Here is a 21390-nt window from a genome sequence, read left to right as displayed (position 1 = left end):
GGAAGAGCCACAAAAATGAAGGGAGTCTCTATGGGAAGAGAGCATCAAAGCATACACCAGCACAGCACTTCAACAAAGTTCTGTTTCCAGAGCAGGGACAGTTACAGGACTCTGTTGTGCTCAAAAAGTTCTTCATTGGAATGGTCCTGATCTGATGAATGTGGAGCATAGCCAATTATCCAGAAGGCAGCCCCCCGCCTCCTAAAAAAGAATAAAACAGTCTTGAGCTGTAAGGTGATTTTTTTCTGTTTTAGACTTGTAAAGCCAGGTCCTGATAGTGATGTGCTTTAAATATAAGAACTTAAATTGAACTGGGCACTGGGTAGGGCTGAAAATTTCAATTTTTTTGTTACTGCAGGCAGCCTACAGCGAAAATTCACTTGGTGAAACAGGGCTGGCTTCTCCTTATAACTATTTGTTTTTCTTTAATTTAACTATTTACAATTATTTTAATTTGCTTGATGATGTCACTTCCAGCCATGATGTCACTTCCAGTAGGTCCCTGACAGATTGTCATTCTAAAATGTGGGTCCCGGTGCTAAAAGTTTTAGAACTGCTGCCTTAACTCAAAACGCACCAGTAAGACATCTTTGGGTGGGGGATATGACCAAAATTGTGGAAATCATGGCTTTTAGGAATGATGCTTTTAGGAAGTGACACCCGGGTGTCAAATGACCTAGCTACATCACTGGACAAAAACATTTGTAACCATTCAACAACAAGGATATCATGTGAAAAGATGTGCTAGATCTCCCTTCTGCTGAGAGGTAATAGCAGTACAGTTGGTTTTCAGAGAAAGAGAATGATAATGGCGAAGAACACTTCAGAATTTGCATTGTGGGGGTTGAATGTATCCTGCCAAAGTGCTCTGCTAGAGAAGATTTCAATTCTGCCTTGTTGATTGTGTTAGATTTTTCAAGCTTTTTCATCTCATGGCACACTGGAAAGTCACTAAAATTGTCAAGGCAAACTACCAGTTTTTTGACAATTTACAAGGCATCCCCCAATGGCCCTACTAATAAATGACCTTCCACCAAATTCCTGTGGCATACCTGTAAATGATTCACAGCACAGAGGTTGAAAATGGCTGTGTTACAGAAAGCATGCACTGCATCTGTTCCTCCAGACACCCTCAGTTTGCCTTTTCCCTCCAAGCATCAGTCATCACAGATTGACATCCTGGTACAAAGTCATAGATTTCATTTTTTCTTCCTCTGCCATGGCCACCATCTTCCAGTTAACTCAACTTTTTGGAAGTTCATTTAGCTGGTAGTCATTTTGAGGTAGTTTTTCTTTGGCACAGGTGTTAAGTCTCAGCTAAAAAGCCTAATGTGAAAAGGTTTCTTGGCATCTCTTATTGCTTACTGGCAGATTTGTCATTCCGTCAGTTGGCATCCTTCAGTCTTGGAAGACTATGGTATCGCACTCTGAATAGTGGTTCCGCAACAGTGTCCTGTAACAGCGCAAAGCCTGGGTAAGGTAGATATGGAGGATAGACTGTTACCCATGCAGCAAATCCCCCCTCTCCACATCGCTGAAATGGTCCAATGGAAAGGCAGAAGCCAATATGGTTGGTTCCAGCAGCGTTGCAGGAGTTGCCAGAATGTGACTGTGTTCAGCCATGAACTGCCTTAGGGACTCCGGCTCCGGATTTTGCTTCGAGGTTGACTCCTAAAGCCTTTTCCATAACTCCACAAGGCAGTGGAGATTTGGGATAAGATTTTTCCTTCTCTCAGATGAGCTGCCTTCCCAGGTTAACAAGTCCCATCTACCCGGTGGTTGTTCAGTCGCCTCTTAAGACAAGTACAGCCAAACTGAGGGTCTATTCTTATCCCCAGCCCCCAGAGGAAATTCCAGGGTCAAAATAAAGCTCATTCAGCCCAAGCAAACGAGTAGCATCAGGCCTCAGGCCAGTCTTACCACTGAGACCTTTTGTAGGGCAAGTCTGTTGGAATTCATTCTGCATTTTGCCAACTACTGTACCCTGACATTATAAAATTGGGGGGGGGGGGAAATGTGAGTTGACTATTCTATACCAAAGAGATGAAGTCAGTTCTCTTGATCTGCAGGGGACAGAATTGCTACCTTCTCTCATAATCTGCGCCTCTGTTTTTGTTATCTGCAATGCAGAGACCTTCCAGAGGATTCAGGGACCTTCAGACATTTAATAGTTGCTTTTAATGACCAAGCCATACTGAAACTTAAAATCTAATGGAGTTTTTTGATGGTGGGATGGGAGAACATAGCAGCTGAATGGGAATTTTCTGAATACCATTCAAGCACACCCATATGTTTTTTTTTTCCCCCTTCAACTTAAAAGAGCTTTGTCTTTGGAATGGCAAGCTGCTGGGTTGCTGCTGTTGCTATGTTTTTTTTTTCTTGATGCTCACAGCTGACTATTTTTCATCTGCTGTCACCCTGCATGTACTGCTGCATCCTGTCCCAGCTGGCTGCCCCTGCTTCTGCTGTTTGAAAGAGCAGCAGAGTGAGAGGTGGAATCCCTCACCTTCCTCCATCACTAGCAGAAGCAGGGATAGCCAGCTGAGGCAAGAGGTCACAGCACTTGCTTTTGTCACCCCACATGTACTTCTGCTGCTGCCACTTGCTCCAACCAGCCACTTTTCCTTCTGTTATCTGGGAGAAGTGGCCACTTGGGTGTGTGTGTGGGGAGGACAACTGCATACCAATATATATTTTAAATGAGGGGCAATACCACACCCAATTGGTCCAGGTGCTATACCTTTTATATACTCCAAATATTATTTTTGTACATTGTGTTGCAGTACAAATTCTGCTCATTCGGAAAGAAGTCCCAACAGTGGTGTAGCTAGGTCATTTGGCACCCGGGGTCCATAAATTTTTGTCACCCCCATATGACATAATTATATTTTTCATATTTTTATACTACCCTTCCTCTAAGGAGCTCAGGGTGGTGTGCATGGTTCCTCCCTCATTTTGTCCTCACATTAACCCTGTGAGGTAGGTGAGACAGAGAGATAGTAATAGTCACGACATGAAATGAATAATAATAATTGCCAGAAAATAAATGCAGTGAATATTTCCCCACAAGCAATGAATGAAATTCTGCATCAAATAGTATATAACATGATAGCATAATTCCTAAAAGCCATGATTTCCACAATTTTGGTCACATCCCCCACCCAGAGATGTCTTACTGGTGTGTTTTGAGTTAAGGCAGCAGTTCTCAAACTTTTAGCACCGGGACCCACATTTTAGAATGACAATCTGTCATGGACCTACCAGAAGTGACATCATGGCTGGAAGTGACATCATCAAGCAAATTAAAATAAATAATTAAAATAAAACAAATAAAAGGAAGCCAGCCCTGTTTCACCAAGTGAATTTTCTCTGTAGCCTGCCTGCACTAACACCTGCTGCCCCCCCCCCCGCACAAAAGAAATCAGTGAGATTTTTAGTCCTACTTGGTGCCCAGTTCAATTTAAGTTCTTATACTTAAACCATATTACTGTCAAAATACACATAGTTTTACAAATCTATAAAAGAAAAAGAAAATCACCTGACCAATTGAAGCTTCTGTTTTATTCTTTGGGGGGGGGGGGTCTGCCTTCTGGAACATTTGTTGAGCTTCAGTTTCATCAGATCGGGACCATTCTGGTGGCCTTGCATCCCCCTTTCTGTGACCTGCCCACAAGCCAAGGCATGTCTGCTTACTCATGAGTAAATGCGAGTGTGAGACTTAGTTTTGCTTTCCATAGGGCTCAATACAAGGTGACCAGATACAATGGCATACAGAGTGCCTATACCTTTAAGCACTGTTTAGAAGAGGGAATTTTGGCAAGTGATTTTTGTTTTTTTGAGGGCTGCATTCATTGGATCAGGACCATTCTGACGTTGTTGGAATCCTCTCAGCCTGCCCTTTTCGACGGACTAAGGCAAATTTGCCTACTTGCAAGTAAATGTGGCCACATGGCTTCTTTTCAATCTCAATAGACTTGCAGCTGGGGGGGAACCTCCTTCTTGGGTGTTTTTTGGGGGCTGCATTCATTTTATCGAGACCATTCTGATGTTGTTAGATTCCTCTCAGCCTGCCCTTTCCGACAAACTATGGCAAATGTGCCTACTTGCAAGTAAACGCGTGATATGGCTCACTTTTCATAGGGCACCATGCATTTTTTCTTTCAGGATTTTTGGCCATAAATTTTGAACGAAAGGAGCTATTTCGCTCTGGTTTTCTGCATTGTACTCCGCTGGAAATTCAGCATCCAACGGTGTATGGCATGATGGGGTAGCTCCTAAAGCTGCAATTTTAGTGTGTCACCCCCCCGGGCGCGTCACCCCCCGGTACATCAACTGGTGCGGCCCCGCAACCCCCTAGCAATGCCAGTGCCAACCATGTTGCATAATGTGATTGATTGATGCTGTAACTTGGATGAAATGTTGCAACAATAGCTATAGTGCTTAGTAGACTGTGTGTGTCTCTTGTCTACCATAAGCTACATGCTATCTTGTAGTTGGTGCAAACAAATTTTGAGTTATTATAGTTATGATAGTTATGATATTATGATATTATAGTTATGATATAGTTATAATATTGAGTTATTATAGTTATGTTCGCTTCAGTGATTCTGAACACTCAGCTGGTGAGACTATAGAATTGTAACTACATTACTGTTACTCTATAAGATATCACTGAACCATAAACAGTCAGGCCCTAGGGGTAAAATTACACTGGGTGCATGTTTCTAACATGCTTCTTAGGGATAAACATGTTTTAAATAAACTTATTGCTCACAGTTGTATTCCTGTTCAGCCTTGCTGTGGGTGGGGATCTTCTGAAAGATTCATCTTTCTACTAATGCCATGAAGTTTTTTGAAATCCAATTTATATCGGAGTTGTTTGCTGAGGATAACAATAACATTTATATTTTTCATTCTCAGACTGTAGTCCTGAACACATGTGTATTTTTGAAATAAAAGGGACTTATGTGAACATAAGAGATGTGTGCATGTATGTGTGGTTGGGGGGAACCTTATCTACAAGCTCGGCATTGTAAAGCAGCCAGACTGTCTGGGTACCCTTTGCAGGATAGCAGTTATTGAGACTTGGGGGCTGATACTGGAGAACAACTTTTTTGTAGAAAACATAGTGCTTACAGGAGTGTAACTGTTTGTGGTAGAACAGTTTGAAATAGGATTGGATGGTATGTTCTGATAAGATGCCCTTGAATTTGTGTTCAATTGCCCTTCCTTGGAAACTTGTTTTAATTAGACTTGCCATTGCAGTTTAATGATAGTGAGTTCAAAAAAGAGCAATGTTGTTAGAATTTTCACTGATCCAAATAGTCTTTCACTATTTTTTTCTCCATAGATCAAGAAATGTATTATATTAGGGTTCAGAGTCTGCATGTAGTCTTGAGGGCCTGCATTTGGAAATCCTAGGTAGAATTTCACCTACATGGGAGATTTCAGTTTTGTTCTGTACATCTTGCATGTATAACTTAAACTTGGCTACTTAAGTGATCCTCAATAACTTCAATGGAACTCAGTTCCTAAAACATGTGCCTAGGAGGAATGACAAAGTTGGTTTCCTAGAACATAAAAAGAAGTTTTGTTTTTTTTCTTGCCACTTTTTGCTTCCATAAATAAAATGTAGGCATATACATTTTGGGGAAATTCTTGTGCACATGCACAATGTTAGTACTTGAAAGCAACTCAAAATTCAGTTGTTTACAACATCTTCCCTATGCTGCTGCTGTTTTGTTTTGAATAAAGTTGTATTAGCTATGACTGTGAAGTTTGGAAACTTCATTATGACTGAAGGAGACTTCTTAACAAATCCTTAAAAGTGACTTTTGCTTAATTTCATCTTGCTATTTCCCTTGGAAAAAACAAAGACAGTCAGCCAGTCTCCCTCTCCCACGGAGTGAAGGCAGGGTAGATTTCTTTTTCTGTTTAGGTCACCTTTGACCTGTCCCTCCTCTACTCAGTAAATAAAGGGTGAATAAAAATACGCTGTCAGTGTGGCTCATGAACTGGACCTGCCATGACAAAGAGAGATTGTTTTAGGAGGTCTGTTTATTGAAAATATATTTCTCAACAAAACAGAGACTTCCTTGTATTCTGGAGTATGTATCTTATATAAAATGGTCTTTATCAGTGTTCAGATACTTAACTGATGCAGCAGCAAGGAGTGGAATGAGTTGTAGTACCTATATGAACAAAAATAGTCTTTTGATTAGTAATTTTTAAGAATACAATATAGATTAAATATAGATTTCATATAGATAAAATAGGTAATATAGAATTAGCAAGAGTGAAATATACTTTTATTTTATTAAAACTTTGCTAATTAAAGACCAGTTTATTTAATTATTGTATAACTGTTTTCTCTTATAGATTATCACTAAATATGTCTATGAACTACTAGAAGAAGAATGTCATTTGGAAAAAGTATATATCCCAGTAAGTCTAATCCACATTGACTTCTTTTCAGCATCTTAGGGAGTGAAAATGAACCCTGAGAAATGAGAAGCAGAAAGCAGGTGTAGAAAAAGGAGAATTTTTACCAGTAATTACGGTATTCAGAGGCAGCCATTTTAGCCTCTTTTCCAGACAGGAAGAGAAGTGAAGGCACTTCTGGGAACTTTAATCTGTATGGGCTGCTGCTATGGAATGCAGCACATACTCCCACAAAGCCTCCCTACAGTTCCCAGAAGCCCTTTGTCTCCCTTCCAGTTTGATGGAGAAGAAGAGAAATGACTCCTCCTTTTGCTGCTGCCTCTGAACATTCCTGGCAAGTCATTTGCAAAGAATTTCACCCCCCCCCCCACCCAAGTTTAGGGGTCTGGTTTTTAAAACCCCAGGATGGGATCCTCATTTCCATCTGAAACAAGGTCCCAGGCTGCAATGCACCGTTGCTTAAGAGTAACACCCATGGAAAGCAGTGGGTCTGCTTCTGAGTAAAGAGGGTTGCAACTGTGCACAGCTTGTTGCTTGTCTCCCTGCTTGTCTCCTTGTTGCTTGTCTCCCTGCTGTGAACTGAACTGCACACTCCCAATTGCATGTTTTATGTTGCATGTTATATGTAGAGCCTCTGGCTTAACACACTGGGCACCTTAAAGAAGGATTTGACTAATGGTTCTACTGGTATGTTGTTTACAGGCACTTACTCTGACAGTGTTTACACAAATGTTGTGAAGACCAGAATTTTAAAAGTTAATGAACAAAAATGCATCTTATGATCTTTTATTGTATTTTTAAAAAATTAGAAACTGTACAGTTTTTAGGTAACAGTTACTGGAAGGTTATTTTTCAGGATCTGGCCTCAGGTAAAATCAGACAAAATTATAGTCAGACCCCCCCTAAGTTTAACCCCCGACTTATCCAAGGGTTATAGAAAACTCCATGATTTGGGGCTCAAAACCTGCCCTCAGCTTATCTGTGAGATCGACTTATGGGTGAAAGTCTGCAGTGTTTTATGCCGCGGTTTTTCTTATACAGTGATTTGTAAACTTGTGGACATGAGGGACAAAATTGACATTTGGCATTCTGCAGGGATGTTCGAATCCACTATGGCTAGACTTGAGTCGAGTTCCCACCCTTTTGACTCTACTTGTGGACAGCCATGGGGGACTGGCCTAAAGGGTTTTCAGGACTATTTGACTTGAGTCCGTCTTTTTGATACACGTGTCAGGCATGGCTCTGTGGAAAGAAATGGAACTTCTGGCTGTGTGTGTGTGTGTGTGTGTGTGTGTGTGTGTGTGAGAGAGAGAGAGAGAGAGAGAGAGTTCTCAGCTTCATAGGGGAGTATTCTCCCCTAATGTCCCCATCTCATCTATAAACAAAAACTCTGCTGTTCTTTGAGTGAAGGCAGCAGTGCAGAAAGCGCTGATCAGTTTCTGACAAACACCAGCCACAAAATATCCCCCCTCCACTCACATCACACCTTCAGAAGGAGCATCAGGCACACTAGGGCATGGAGCAACAGGGACTGGGAAGTGCCTGAGCTCAGCAAGGCAGAAGGGGGTGAAGCAGACTGCTTGAGATTGGGGGCAAAACTGGCAAGCAGGAAGAGGGTTTCGCTGTTGCCAACACTGCTCCTTCACATGTACATGTGTGTCCTACACATGTCATGCACATGTACACAGATAACTGAGATTGGAAAAATTAGCAAGCAAGAGACCAAGTATAGTAGTGTGACAAGGTTTGGGATTGTTATCATGGATGAGTGATGCAAAACAATTTCAAAGTGCCTCAGGCTAACAGTAACAACAAGTCAGAGCTTTTCAAAGAAGATAAACTCTTTGTTCATTGAAGAAATATAACAAGTAAAGGCACATTTACTGAGGAGACTTTTGAATAGCTGTGTTTGGGCAGCAAGAGTTAGTTGGAAAGATGACTGAACCTTTTGTGGAAAGAGAGAGAGAGATCAAAAGGGGGGTGGGAAATCACCTACTCTAGTCTGCTGGCTTGAGTGAAGTCCTTCCTGAGCAGCAAGGCAGGGTTCCCAGGTCCTTAGGAGAGAGAGAGAGAGAGAGAGAGAGAGAGAGAGCTGGCCCTCAGCTGCTTGCTTCTGAACTGAACCAGAGACTCCTCAATCTGTTTGCTTCCAAAGTGACCCCCCAAATCTGCTTCTGAAGTGAACAAACTCTCTCAATCTGTTTCCAGAGCAGGGAAGTTATAGGACTTTTCACAGAGGAAACAAAGGAATATTTGGCAGGACAAAAGACTTTGAGGAGCTTCTTTAGCTATGCATTTTGAGCTTCCTGGTCTTGAATGAGTTTTCCAGGAGGACAGAAAAGAGCTTGATGGCCCATCCAGGAAATTCCTGCTGAACAATAGTGTAGCAGGGTATATTATCTCAGGTTCAGGTGGAAGAACTTCTTGGCCCAGTAGAGGCGTTCCTGGGGGTCACTGCCTCCGGGGCAACCCCCCGTTTTCCGCCCCCACACTCCGTTTTTGACCCCTCTTCTCCATCCCCCCCGCACCTGACCCAGAAGTAATTGCAGTAACATCATCGTCACTGCAATTACTTCCTTGCGGCTACCTTCTCTGTTCCCCCTTTGAAAACAAGGGGAGATGGAGGAGGCAGCCAAGGCCCTGAAGGAGCCTTCCACACTGCTTCTAAGTGGCGCAGAGGTCTCTGTTGGAGCAGTTTGGGGTGGCTGGGAGCAGCCCCAGACCACTGCAGTGGAGACCTCCGCGCCGCTTGTAAGCGGTGCAGAAGGCTCCATGGGGGCCTGGGAAGAGGCATGCGTCTCCTCCGAATTTGGAGGGGGCATGTGCTGCTTCCCCTCCGCCTCTGAGGGACACCCCTCAGAGCTGCCTCTCAGGCAGCACCTCAGCACTAGACTGGGCTGCCCCCCTCCCTTCCTCCTTTACAGGAGGATAGGAGATGGGCAACCTAGAATATCAGCGCAACAGGAGATGTGACTCCTGTTGCGCTGACGCTCTAGGGCGCCTGTCTCATATCTTCTGGAAGAGGGGGGAGGGCGCCCTAGAGAATGCTGAGAGAAGCTGAAAGTATCGATAAAGGATAGGGAGTAGAAGGACAGAACTAGATAAAACTAGATGCTTCCCAATTAGACTCAAAAGCAAACAAAGTAGTGAAGGACAGTAAAATTTAAGTTTTAGTATGCATGCTTAATTAGCAAATGAATATGTACTCACACACCCTGCAGAGCTAATTAGATATTTTGCGTGAACATAGGCTGTATGTGTAGGGTGGGGAAACATATCAAGGAGCTATATATTGTAGGTGGTCGGAAAGGATGTAACCGCTTAGTAATTCAGCCAATGGTGAACAGAGGAGGGATTTTCGAATGAGAGAAGGATTATAAAATGTATGTTTGATGGATGCTCTGGTGAGCTGGTCCTGAGTAACTTGTGGTCTGGATCACTCCCTTAATAGCAGTAAAGATTCAAATTCCTATTGCCAGTCAGCCTTGTGTGGTTTCTATCATTTCGCTATCTAAGCTGTTTCTAACACAAGTCAGCAAAAAACATGTTTTTTTGCCATTCAGACTTGAGTCACCTAATTTGAGTTCCCATCCCTGGCATTCTGTTACAAATGGCCAGCTTGCTGTTATCAGTAAACACACAGCAGCAGAGGCAGTTCAGGTTTCAAAAAGCAGCACTTTACTTACTATTGTTTCTCGTACATAAACATCTCCTGGAATATCAGAAGCGTCTATAGCAGTGGTTCTTAAACTTTTAGCACCAGGACCCACTTTTTAGAAAGAGAATCTGTCAAGACCCACCAGAAGTGATGTCATGACTGGAAGTGACATTGAGCAGGAAAATTTTTAACAATCCTAGGTGTCAATCTTCCTCCCCACACTTACCCAGGAGTAAGTCCTACTTACTACCATTGTTAAAAGTATATGCATAGTAGCCTGTTAAAAGTACGGATGTGTAACATTTCCCTAGATGCAGTCACATGCCATGGTAACATCAAGTCTAATATATGAAAAATAAAATATTGAAATGAATGGGGACCCACCTGAATTGGCTCTTGACCCACCTAGGGGTCCTGACCCATAGTTTGAGAAACACTGGTCTATATGAATAGATAACCCTATAGCTCTTTTCTTTGTGTAGAAGTCAGAGCTGTGGAGTCTGCACAAAACCTTTGACTCCAACTCCCCAGTCCTGGTGGAAGTAGGGGGGGAGTTGGTGCTCATTAGTGCTCATCATTTAAACACAGTTCACGTGCAATATTGCAAGCTGCTTTAAAAAAAATTGAGTTTCTAAAGCAGTTTTTCATGTCCAGGTGTGGAACTGTTCTTTAAGAAATTGAAGTCCAAAACATCTGTTCATTTACAGTTGTGGTTCTTTTGATACTATCCATTATTTTCTGTGTTGGTTGTCTGTTATAACATGTCTTTCAATGTAAAAAAAAAAAAAGAAATTAGAAATATTCGTTTTCAACCTTTACAAAATGTAAAAATCCCAGGGTTGGATTTTATTTTCCAGAGTAATTGAAAGAATGCTATACAGGTGGGGCCTCAGTATCCACGGGGAGTCTGTTCTTGGACTCTCCGAGAATACCAAAACGGCAGATAATGAAATCTGTTTTGGCCCCTTTAAGCCCCCCAGAGGAGACTGGCGCCCCTTCCAGAGGTTTCCTCAGGCCTCAGAATGTTTTATAAGACATAAAAACATTGCTTCTGGTTTTCCTTGGGAAACGGAAAGTTACTTTTTTGGCCAAAATAACCATTCTGAAGCCCACAGAGTCCTCAGGTGGACGCACAGCCTCTGCAGGCTTTAGAAACCCCTGTGGAGGACTCAAGTTGGGCCAAGTCTGGGTCAACGCAGGTCCGGGAGGCCCCACCTACAGAATCCGTAGACAGGGAGGCCCCATCTCTAGTTCTAGGCTTCAGAAGGACTGACAATGACGTCTGTGAAATGAATATTTGTATCTAAAAGTATACTTTGATATTATGTGACATTTTGTTATATGGCTTTAAAATTATTCTGGGGCATTTTAATGCAATTAACAAGGGAAAGTTGTGCTTTAGTTAGTGGAAACTTTGAAATCTGTTAAAATGTATGCATTGCATAGCACATCAAGGAATCTGTGAAGTTTCTGTAGGTAAGCAATGTATGTTATAAGTGGTTTCCTGGAGTCCATTATGACAATAAACAAACTTAAGATTGAATTGCTAATGGTGGGTGGTTCAAATGATCTGAGAGTTGGAGGTTACCTGGCTAAGTTTGCACTTCCCCTAAAGAGGTAGATACACTGTCTGGGGACATTTCTGTACTTGTTCCCAGGGCACCAAATGGTAGCCACAGTGAGAAGTGCCTTTTACCAGTTTAGGGTGACTCAGCTGCAACTCTTCCCAGGGAAGGGTAATATCTCTGGCCACTGTGAGGTGTCTTGATAATTATCAGGTTAAATTGGTGTAAACTTCTCTTTGTGGGACTATCTTATCCCATTACTTGTTAGTGGGGATGGGATAACAGTAGCATACAACACCACTGCTGGAAAAACTTTACTGGGTCACATTTTAAGACATAATTTGAAGTGTTGATTTTAACCTTTTTTGACCCTGTCTTGGAAAACACCCTCTGAAGTGCATTTTAGAATGAGCCAAAGCAAATATTGAAAGCTTGTGCTTTGTTGGCAGTACTAATGTATTGTCTTAATATATTTTATATGAAATTTAGTAGAAAGGAACATGGTCCAGATCCAGACAGCAGATTGTCAAGATATAAATTGCTTTGTACAACCTCTCTGTGAGGAGAAATAAATGGTGTACGAGGTTGATTTGTCAATAAAGTGTGATTGGACACAAGTGTGACCTTTTTATGTGTGTCTTTTAGTGAAAGCTTCATTTAATGAATCACTGCGGTTAGAAGACAAATTGGCTTGAAGAAATGTTTCCAAATTTAATTAAGATTAAGGCAGTAAAGCCTGCTTCCAGACCCACTCAATAGGCATTTGGTGGCTAGCTTGTTTTTCAGATGTGTGAACTAAATCTGTTCTAATGCATTCGTTTGTCTTAATTTTTTTTTTTTGCCCTAAAATATTAAAATTGGTTCTGTAACCAATTTTTTCCAAGACAAAATGTGAGAATTGGTCAATGAACTATCAACAGCTATAATCAGACTTGGTCACTCACAGCCCAATCCTAACCTGCGCTGGTGCAGCTAGGCCATATGACCTATGCTGTATCCAATGCCAGAAAGAAGCAGGCTGGAGGTGTCCTTGGGGCAAGGGAATATTTTCCCCCTCACCCTGAGTTACACTCCAGGCTGTCCAGTGGGGCAACTTGGATCTGCGCCAGCTGCATTGCTGGTAGAAATCTGTGCAGCCCTGTGTAGGGTGTTCAGGCCTGGGAGGGAGGATAGCTAATCCTGTCCCCTCCCAGGGCTGATTCACCCATGCTCCACACTCCCTGCCCAGAAATTTCCCCTCCCATCCTCCATTCCCCTCCCAAACCCCCCCCCCATGGAGTGCTCACCTCCACCAGTGGCTGTCAGTAGGGATGCAGCATGGCTCCTGAGTAGTCACAAACCTGCTTTCTGGCATATTCATAACACTCTAAGCCAGTTCAGTGACTGGCATAGCCACAGACTAGAATTGCACTCAGTCACATACTTTTGGAAAATCTTTCTCTAAATGTACGATTATTAAAATATTTCCACCCTGTCTTATTTTAAAACACTCAGAAGGCCTCTGGGAGGCTTCTGAAAGGCACTTTACGTGGGGCCCTCAGTGGATCACCCGTGGATACTGAAGGCCCACTATATACAATAGCAGGAGGAGTCCTGTTGCAGTATATACGTCTCCCTGGGATCAGGGGTGTCAGACATTAGGCTTGCAAGCCAGATATGGCCCATGAAAGCTCTTTATCCATCCCAGATGATATTTGGACTTTCCCAGTACTACCCTTTCAGCAGTGTCGCTTCTGCCGAGACACTGGGATAGAGAGATGGAAAGAGGCCTTAGAAGTCAAGGAACTCTATGGAGGATGGTGCAGACCAAGAGAGGTAAGAGAGAGAGATTCTGCTAAGGTGCTGGTAAAACCCAGTTATTGTTCAGGGTGCCTTTTCTGCAGTGCCATTTCTACCGAGGCATCACTTCTCAAAGAACCTGTCCAAAGTGAGTACCAAAGTGGCACCTCAGCAAAAGCAGAACTGCCAAAGTGGCAGCTCATGTGATAATTGAGCTGTTCCATATCTTGAAAATATGATCAAGATTTGCATATTTTCTCTTCTGTCATTTGTTAATGAGTTTCTACTTGAGAACAAAGTGCTTATTTCCAGCCAACATTGTTTAATGATGACACTTCTGACCCTCAGCAGGCACCACAAATGCTATTCGACCCAATGTACAAAATGGGTTTGACACCCTTATTGTAGATCAGGGCTGCTTGAACCCTGGCCCGGTGGGCAGGATCTGGGGTTTGGATGAACCTATCTGCCTGGTGAGCAGACCTTACTATACTGCCCTGGGCACTGCATGTAGTTCTTCTCGATCAGGGGACGGGACACTGGGCAGTTGTGCCTCCCTGGATGTCCTGTCACGTGACTTTCTGGGATGATGGGCAGCAGATGCAACTGCCTAGAGTGTCCCTGTCCCCAAATCAAGAAGGACTACAGTCGATCCAAACAAGATCCAAACAGGGATTGCATTTCTGTTGCACAGCAATAGTGAGTTTGGCTACCACTGTTCTAGATCACACTCAGCTCTCACTCTTTTTTCAGTCTTTGCTTTCTTCTCCAGTTTCTTCCCCCTTCCACACAATCAGCTTACGAGTTCAAATGCAGCATGCTGCTTACAGTAAATATAAACGTGCTTCTCCTGCTTGGACCCACCTCATTTGAGACAGGAAGCAAAATTGTTTTTGGAAAATGTTTGAATCACAGCAAATGAAATGCATGTTAATTTACAGACCAATTCTAAACCAGAGGAGCAGCAGTGCTGAAATCGCCGTATCCTGTGGGCACTGCGGCAGCTGCTGGAGTCTCGTCAGCAAAGTGCGCAGGCCCCACAATGAGTCACCTCCAGTCTGTACCAACTATTTTGCGGGCACAGACTGGAGGAGCTCCATGTTGGGCTTTTTAGCCTGATATGAATCTTAGTTGTTTTCTGGGTTTTAGCTTATTGTATAACTTGCATTTTTTAATTATGATTTTATGTTTTCTGTACCTATTCATTTGTTTTGTAAGCTGCTTTGTGTCTCTTCGGGGAGAAAGGTGGGATAAAAATACTGGTGGGATGAATGAATGAATTATGACATATGCTTTGTGTAGTCTTGGGTGAGTCACTATCGCTATTTCACAGGTTGTCGTGAGACTAACAGCTCAATCTTACTAACTTCCTGCATAGTAATACAGTTGTGCCAACAAGGCACATGCTGCATCCCATGGAGGGTTTTTCGGCTGTGAAGACCTCCTCAAAGTAAGGGAACATTTGGTCCTTGCCCAGGGTAAGCTGTTGCTGTCCTTTTGGATCTACTTATACCGGTGCCAGCTATATAGCTGGCACAACTCCAAGTAGATCCAGGTTGGGCAATCAAGGCCGGGAAGGGGGTAAGATATTGGCAGTGTTGTTTCCGCAGATGCCACCACCTTCCCGGCCTCTGTCTGCTTTTCTCCCTGCCCCATCTCTGCCCTGTTCTTCCCTCTCCCTGCACTGATCCATCCTCACACACCCCCATGCTGCCTTACTGGGGGCTGAAGCGTCTGGTAGCAAATATTCAGTGCTGCCACCTCTTCTGGTGGTGCTCACAAAATAGCTTCCAGCTCTGCCCCACGTGCCATTTTACAACAGCTGAACACCATTCCACGGTCATAAAATGCCTCTTGCCACAGGCAGGGACATTTGCCCAATCTTATGTAGAATTGGGCCATAAATGCTACTGGAACTTTTTGGAGAAAGGATAGGGCAAATATAATAGAGTGGAAAGAGGTGATTGGAAAATAGAAATTTGCTTTGCCTGTAGGCCTCAGCAGCTTTAGATTACTGGCCTGCCAGCAAGGAATGTTCTGTATACAATATGTATCTGAGTAGGTTCATTGAGGTAACATAGAATATGTACTTTTCATAAATGCACTGTTTGTTTTAATTTTAGGTGGATGCAATGGAAAATGAGCCCAGGAGTTTTATCTTTATGAGTAAGGATGCGATGACAAATCCTGAGAAACTGATAATTTTAATTCATGGTAGTGGTGTTGTCAGAGCAGGACAGTGGGCAAGAAGGCTTATTATAAATGAAGATCTGGATAGTGGCACTCAGATTCCATACATTAAAAGAGCTATTGAGGTAAGACAATTAGTTGAACTTCTTTAAGTATTTGTTTGTTTTGTACTGGTAATTATCCATAATTCTGTGCTGTCTAATTTTTCTTAATTTATATCAAACATGTATGCCTACCTGCCAATGTTTTCTTCATTTTCAAAGCTTTTCTTTAATACTTCTTTTGTTTTAAGCAAACAGTTGTTGTTTACTTATCTTGAAGACTGTTATAGTGGAACTGCCATGTGGTTTATGGAGAAGATAAATAATCCAGTAATCTGTAGAAAACTGACATTTTCTATTAAGGTTCCTTTCATCAACTTAAACGTTTATCACCATCTCAAGCACAAATTGTTCTGCCTGTTATTACAGGAAGTTGTTCCTAAAAGGCATTTGAGCTTGTGCCCTTATGTAAAGAAATGTTTTAAAGTATTTTATATGAAGTGTACAGGTGGATCTATTAAAGTCAATTGTACTAAGTCAGCTGTTTAACGCAAAACATGCACTTCAGTGTTTCACAGTGCTGTGTCACAGAGCTTCTATGCTGCCTCAAAGGAAAAGTCCCATGATGTAACTGAGAATTTCCTGATTTTTAGGACTTTCTAATGCTTCCAGTTGTGAGATTTCTGATAAGCAATGAGAAAGTCAGTTTTCATTATGGTCCATATTGTTTCAGCTTATAAGCATGCTTGGATTGTGACTCCTAGAAGCCCAGGAAAAAGAAATGAATTGAAAAACAATTTTTAATTTTACCCAGTTGTTTTAAGGATTGGTATTATGGCGAGGTGTGTCATGAGACTTGATGATCTGAGGGTTAGGAAGAAAGAACAGCCTTTTTCCCTTTAAGGGAACTTGGTTTGTTAGGGGGATAAGGGGCAGCTGGATTGCATTCCTTTAGCTTGAGTTTGCTTTAAGAATGAGTTCTGTGAGTCAGTTGGGTGTCTGCTTCTCTGCTTGCTTTTGTTGTTCAGTCATTAAGTCATGTCCAACTCTTTGTTATTCCATCGACAACAGCACGCTAGGCCTCCCTATCTACCACTAACTTCCAGAGTTTGTCCAAATTCATGTTCATTGCTTTGGTGACACTATCTAACCGTCTCATCCTCTGCCATCCCCTTCTCCTTTTGCCTTCAATTTTTCCCAGCATCAGGGTCTTTTCTAAAGAGTCTTTCATTCTCATGAGATGACCAAAGTATTTCAGCTTCAGGCTTCAGTATCTGTCCTTCCAATGAACAGTCAGGGTTGATTTCTTGTAGGATTAACTGATTTGATCTCCTTGCAGTCTAGGGGAGTCCCAAAAGTTTTTTCCAACACCGTAATTCAAAAGCATCTATTCTTCAGCGCTCAGTCCTCCTTATGGTTCAACTCTCACAGCCATATATTACTGCTGGGAAAACCATAGCTTTGACTATACAGACCTTTGTCAACAAGGTGATACCTTAGCTTTTAATTAAGTTGTCTAGGCTTACCATAGCTTTCCTCCAAAGAAGCAAGTGTCTTTTACTTTCATGGCTGCAATCTCCATCTGTAGTGATCTTGGAGCCCATGAAGATAAACTCTGTCATGGCTTCAATTTCTTCCCCTTCTATTTGCCCTGAGGTGATGGGACCGGATGCCATAATCTCAGTTTTTTAAAATGTTAAATTTCAAGCCACATTTTGCACTTTCCTCTTTCACCCTCATCAAGATGTTCTTTTGTTCCTCCTCACTTTCTGCCATTAGAGTGGTATCATATGCATATTGAGGTTATTGATATTTCTCCCGGTGATTTTAATTCCGGCTTGTGATTCATCTAGTCCAGCCTTTCATGTGATATACTCTGCATATAAATTATAAACAGGGTGACAATATATAGCCTTGTTGTAGTTTCCCAATTTTAAACCAATCAGTTGTTCCATATCTGGCTCTAAAAGTTGCTTCTTGACCTGCATACAGATTTCTCAGGAGACAGATAAGGTGTTCTGGTACTCCCATCTCTTTAAGAACTTGCCACAATTTGTTGTGATCCACACAATCATAGGCTTTAGCATAGTTGATGAAGCACGAGTATATGTTTTTCTGAAACTCCCTTGCTTTCTCCATAATGCAGCGAATGTTGGCATTTTGATCTCTAGGTCCTCTGCCTCTTCAAAAACCAGTTTGTACTTCTGGTAATTCTCGATTCATATGCTGCTGAAGCCTAGCTTGTAGGACTTTGAGCATAACCTTGCTAACATGTGAAATAAGTGCAATTGTGCAGCAGATTGGAATGTAAACTGATCTTTTCCAATTCTGATGCCACTGTTGAGTTTTCCAAATTTGCTGGTGGATTGAGTGCAGCACTTTAACAACATCATCTTTTACACTTTTAAGGAGCTCAGCTGGAATACTGTCACCTCCACTAACTTTGTTGTTAGTGATGCTTCCTAGAGCCCGCTTGACTTCACACTCCAGGATGTCTGGCTCAGGTTCAGTGATCACACCACTGTGGTTATCAGGGACATTAAGATCTTTCTTGTATAGTTCCTCTGTGTATTCTTGCCACCTCTTCTTAATCTTATCTGCTTCCATTTGGACCCTGCAATTCTTGTCCTTTATCATGCCCATCTTTGCATGAAATGTTTCTGTGATATTGCCAATTTTCTTGAAGAGATCTTTAGTCTTTCCCCTTCTTTTGTTTTCCTTTATTTCTCTGCATTGCTCATTTAAGAAGGCCTTCTTATCTATCTCTCCTTGCTATTCTCTGGAAATCTGCATTCAGTTGGATATATCTTTCCCTTTCTCCCTTGCCTTTTGCTTTCCTTCTTTCCTTAGCAATTTGTAAGTCTTCTTCAGACAGCCAATTTGCCTTCTAGCATTTCTTTTTCTTAGGGATAGTTCTAGTTGCCACCTCCTGAACAATGTTCTGAGCCTCTGTCCGTAGTTCTTCAGGCACTCTATCTAACAAATCTAAAGCTTTAAATCTAATCATCACCACTGCTGTGTATTCATATGGAATATGATTTAGGTCACACCTGAATGTCCTAATGTTGCTTGCTAAGGTTAACTATTTGTCCTTTTGAAAAGAGTTTGGTCTAAGAGTTAGTCAGGTCAGGATTAAATGTTTTTTTAAGTCAGGGTTCTCCAGTTTCTGACCTGCAGGCCAGATCCAGTGCCCTGCCTAATCCTTCCCCCCTATGAGTAGCACAGTGCCACACCTTATTGCCCTACATTGTTGTATGTCTGCCCAGACATCTTACTGGACAATAAGATGTGGCGCTATGGCGGAACAGTAAGCACCGACTGGGACTGAGAGGGTGTTTTCTGGGATGCAGCATTCTCCAGTTTGGAGACCTTTGCTTTAAGATATAGATGGAATTTTTCCCTGTAAATTTCGCCTTGTTTGTGCAAAGCTTTCTGATTGTGTGAGGTTTGGCTATTTAATAAAATTTGCTTTGTTCATAAAACTTCTTGGTCTAGTCTCTGGATTGGGAAGAGTGCTCTGGGAACATCTGGGTTGCTGGTTTCTTAGTTGGTTTGTTGGTTTATTTTAATAAAACTGGGAGGGTGTGTGTTTGAGCCCAGTTTCTTTCACAAGGTGCAGTTAAACAACTTCATTAAGCTTGATATTTTGATAGTTTTTGATGATTTTTAAAGAATTAAGCAAAAGTAAGACCCTGATTTCTATATAAATCTAAAGTTCTGTTCATCTCTATTGTTCTACTTCATTCCCTTTAAATGCACAGAAACAATTGTTTATACAGGTGGAGCCTCAGTTTCTATGGGGGATCTGTCCTTGGACTCCATGCTGATACTGAAAATCATGGATAATGAAACCCATGATCTTTGCCCGGGAGGGCTTCCTCGGGCCTTGGAATGCCTTAAAAAACATAAAAACATCACTTCTGTTTCCTGAGGGAAACTGGAAATAGTATTTTTTCAGCTCTATAAGCCTTTCTGAAGCCCACAGAGGCAGTGGGCAGACATGAGCTGCCTCTCCAGGCTTCAGAAAGCCCTCTGGAGGGGACTAGAGTGTTCTGCCAAATCCCAATCTACTGGGCCTTGTGCCCGCTTAAGGCTAATTTGCTTCCCTTGTTAAACTCACAAGTGCAGCAGGCAAAAGTCAGAGTCCAGTACCAGTCCAAGGTCAAGCTCCGGTCAGGTCTCCTCTGGATCAGGTAGCATCTCCCTCTGGGTCAGGGTAGCCTTTGGTCTTTCTGAAGCTGCCTTTTATCCTTTGGATGTCTCATCATCCAAAATGCAGCTCAGCTGTGAGCTACCTTGCTAGCCCCTTGTTAAGTCCAAATTAGGCTCAGCTGAGCCATTTCTTCAGTCCAAGTCCATTCAAAGTCCCATCAAGGTCAAATGAAGCTCAGGTGTCCATCAGAGTCCCATTGGCCTTGATTGATTACAGCTGCGGAGCCAGCCCTTCCCTTCCCAGAGCTGTCAACCAGCTGTCAAAACATGGAATCGCTGTCAACACCACAGCATCCACCTGATGATCTTCTGATCTTTCATTACACAGAGCACAGCTCCGGTCCCCTTTGGAGGGCTCAGGTGGAGCCGAGTCCAAGAGACCTGTGTTGAGCCAAATCTGTGGATATAAAATCTGCGGATAAACAGGCTCCACTTGTATCCATATTTTAATCTCAGGGAGCAATTGAACCTTTGTCTTTTTTGAAAACTGTCAGATCAGTAGTATAATTGTGTTTTATAGTGAAAATTGTAATGCTTGTAGGGGATATACCCATCTAGAAAATTCCTTATTTGAATCTTTCTTGTTTTCTTCTTACATGGATATGCTACATTGGTGATTTGGGCCATGTGGAATGAGGGCTAGAAGGGGACAGTATTGGTGGCAGCAGAAGAGCCAATGTCCTATCCCCCTTACAGGCCTTGATTAACTTTCCTAGGTCCACTTGGTCTTGTGCCAGAAAAATCACTGACAGAGGTCTGAGCAGATCTGTTCTGGCACTGGAGGCTTACCTCTGAGTAAGGAAACAAATGTTCCCATACCTGGAGGAGTTCTCCAGGACTGTCCGCCTTGCAGAGTGCAGTATGTGCTCTGGTGGCATGGCAGCATTGACAGGGGAGGGAAAGGATAGGATTGTGCCCTGTGTGTTACAAGAATTTAGTGTCTTTTTATGCAGAGTGCCTATATAACACAATGCACTCTTGTTAAATAACACAATGCACAAAATGTTAAATAATTTTGGCTGGTTTCTTAAGGACCGTGAAGTGAGTTCTGCTAGTCTTTGTGCTTGTGTTTCTCACAGTATCCATCACCAACCAGTTACTCACTGCAGCTTAACAAACCGCTTTTGAAGCTGATGGGACTTCCATCAGTTTCCAAAAGCAGATTATGATATTGTATGGTGGTTTGCAGTTCTAAGAAAAACTTCCAAAAAATCCACACTGTATATCCAAGCTCTTGTACCTGACTAAAGCTGCTGTTGGTATTTTTGACTTTAAATTAATCTATTTTAATTTTATATAATTTAGTTAAGCTGATTATTTGAAATTTTATAAGATACTGAATATAAGAAAGTATCTCTACAATTCCAATTAACCATGTACAAATTTTTACAAAATATTGGGTATCTGATATTATTAAAAATATTTATATACTGTTCTTCAGTTTTAAAAGTTCACAATGAGTTTCTTGTAGCTAAATAAATAAATGGTTCCGTGTCCAAAAAGG

The 21390-nt window shown here is 42.1% G+C and overlaps 1 protein-coding gene across 7 annotated transcripts in view; it reads left to right on the top strand.

The window, feature by feature from the left end:
• Positions 1 to 21390, top strand: part of ARB2A (ARB2 cotranscriptional regulator A) — a 286644-nt gene that overhangs the window by 22907 nt on the left and 242347 nt on the right. For all 7 annotated transcript variants that reach the window (XM_066614983.1, XM_066614985.1, XM_066614980.1 and 4 more), the window contains 2 exons: positions 6379 to 6444; positions 15567 to 15758. In XM_066614983.1, the coding sequence (XP_066471080.1) occupies positions 6379 to 6444; positions 15567 to 15758 (258 nt within the window). The remainder of the gene's footprint in view (positions 1 to 6378; positions 6445 to 15566; positions 15759 to 21390) is intronic.

This window comes from Tiliqua scincoides, chromosome 2, assembly GCF_035046505.1.
Source record: "Tiliqua scincoides isolate rTilSci1 chromosome 2, rTilSci1.hap2, whole genome shotgun sequence".
NCBI classification, from domain to species: Eukaryota; Metazoa; Chordata; class Lepidosauria; order Squamata; family Scincidae; genus Tiliqua; species Tiliqua scincoides.
Note: the sequence above shows the minus strand (reverse complement) of the source record. Positions and strands in the feature narration are given on the sequence as shown.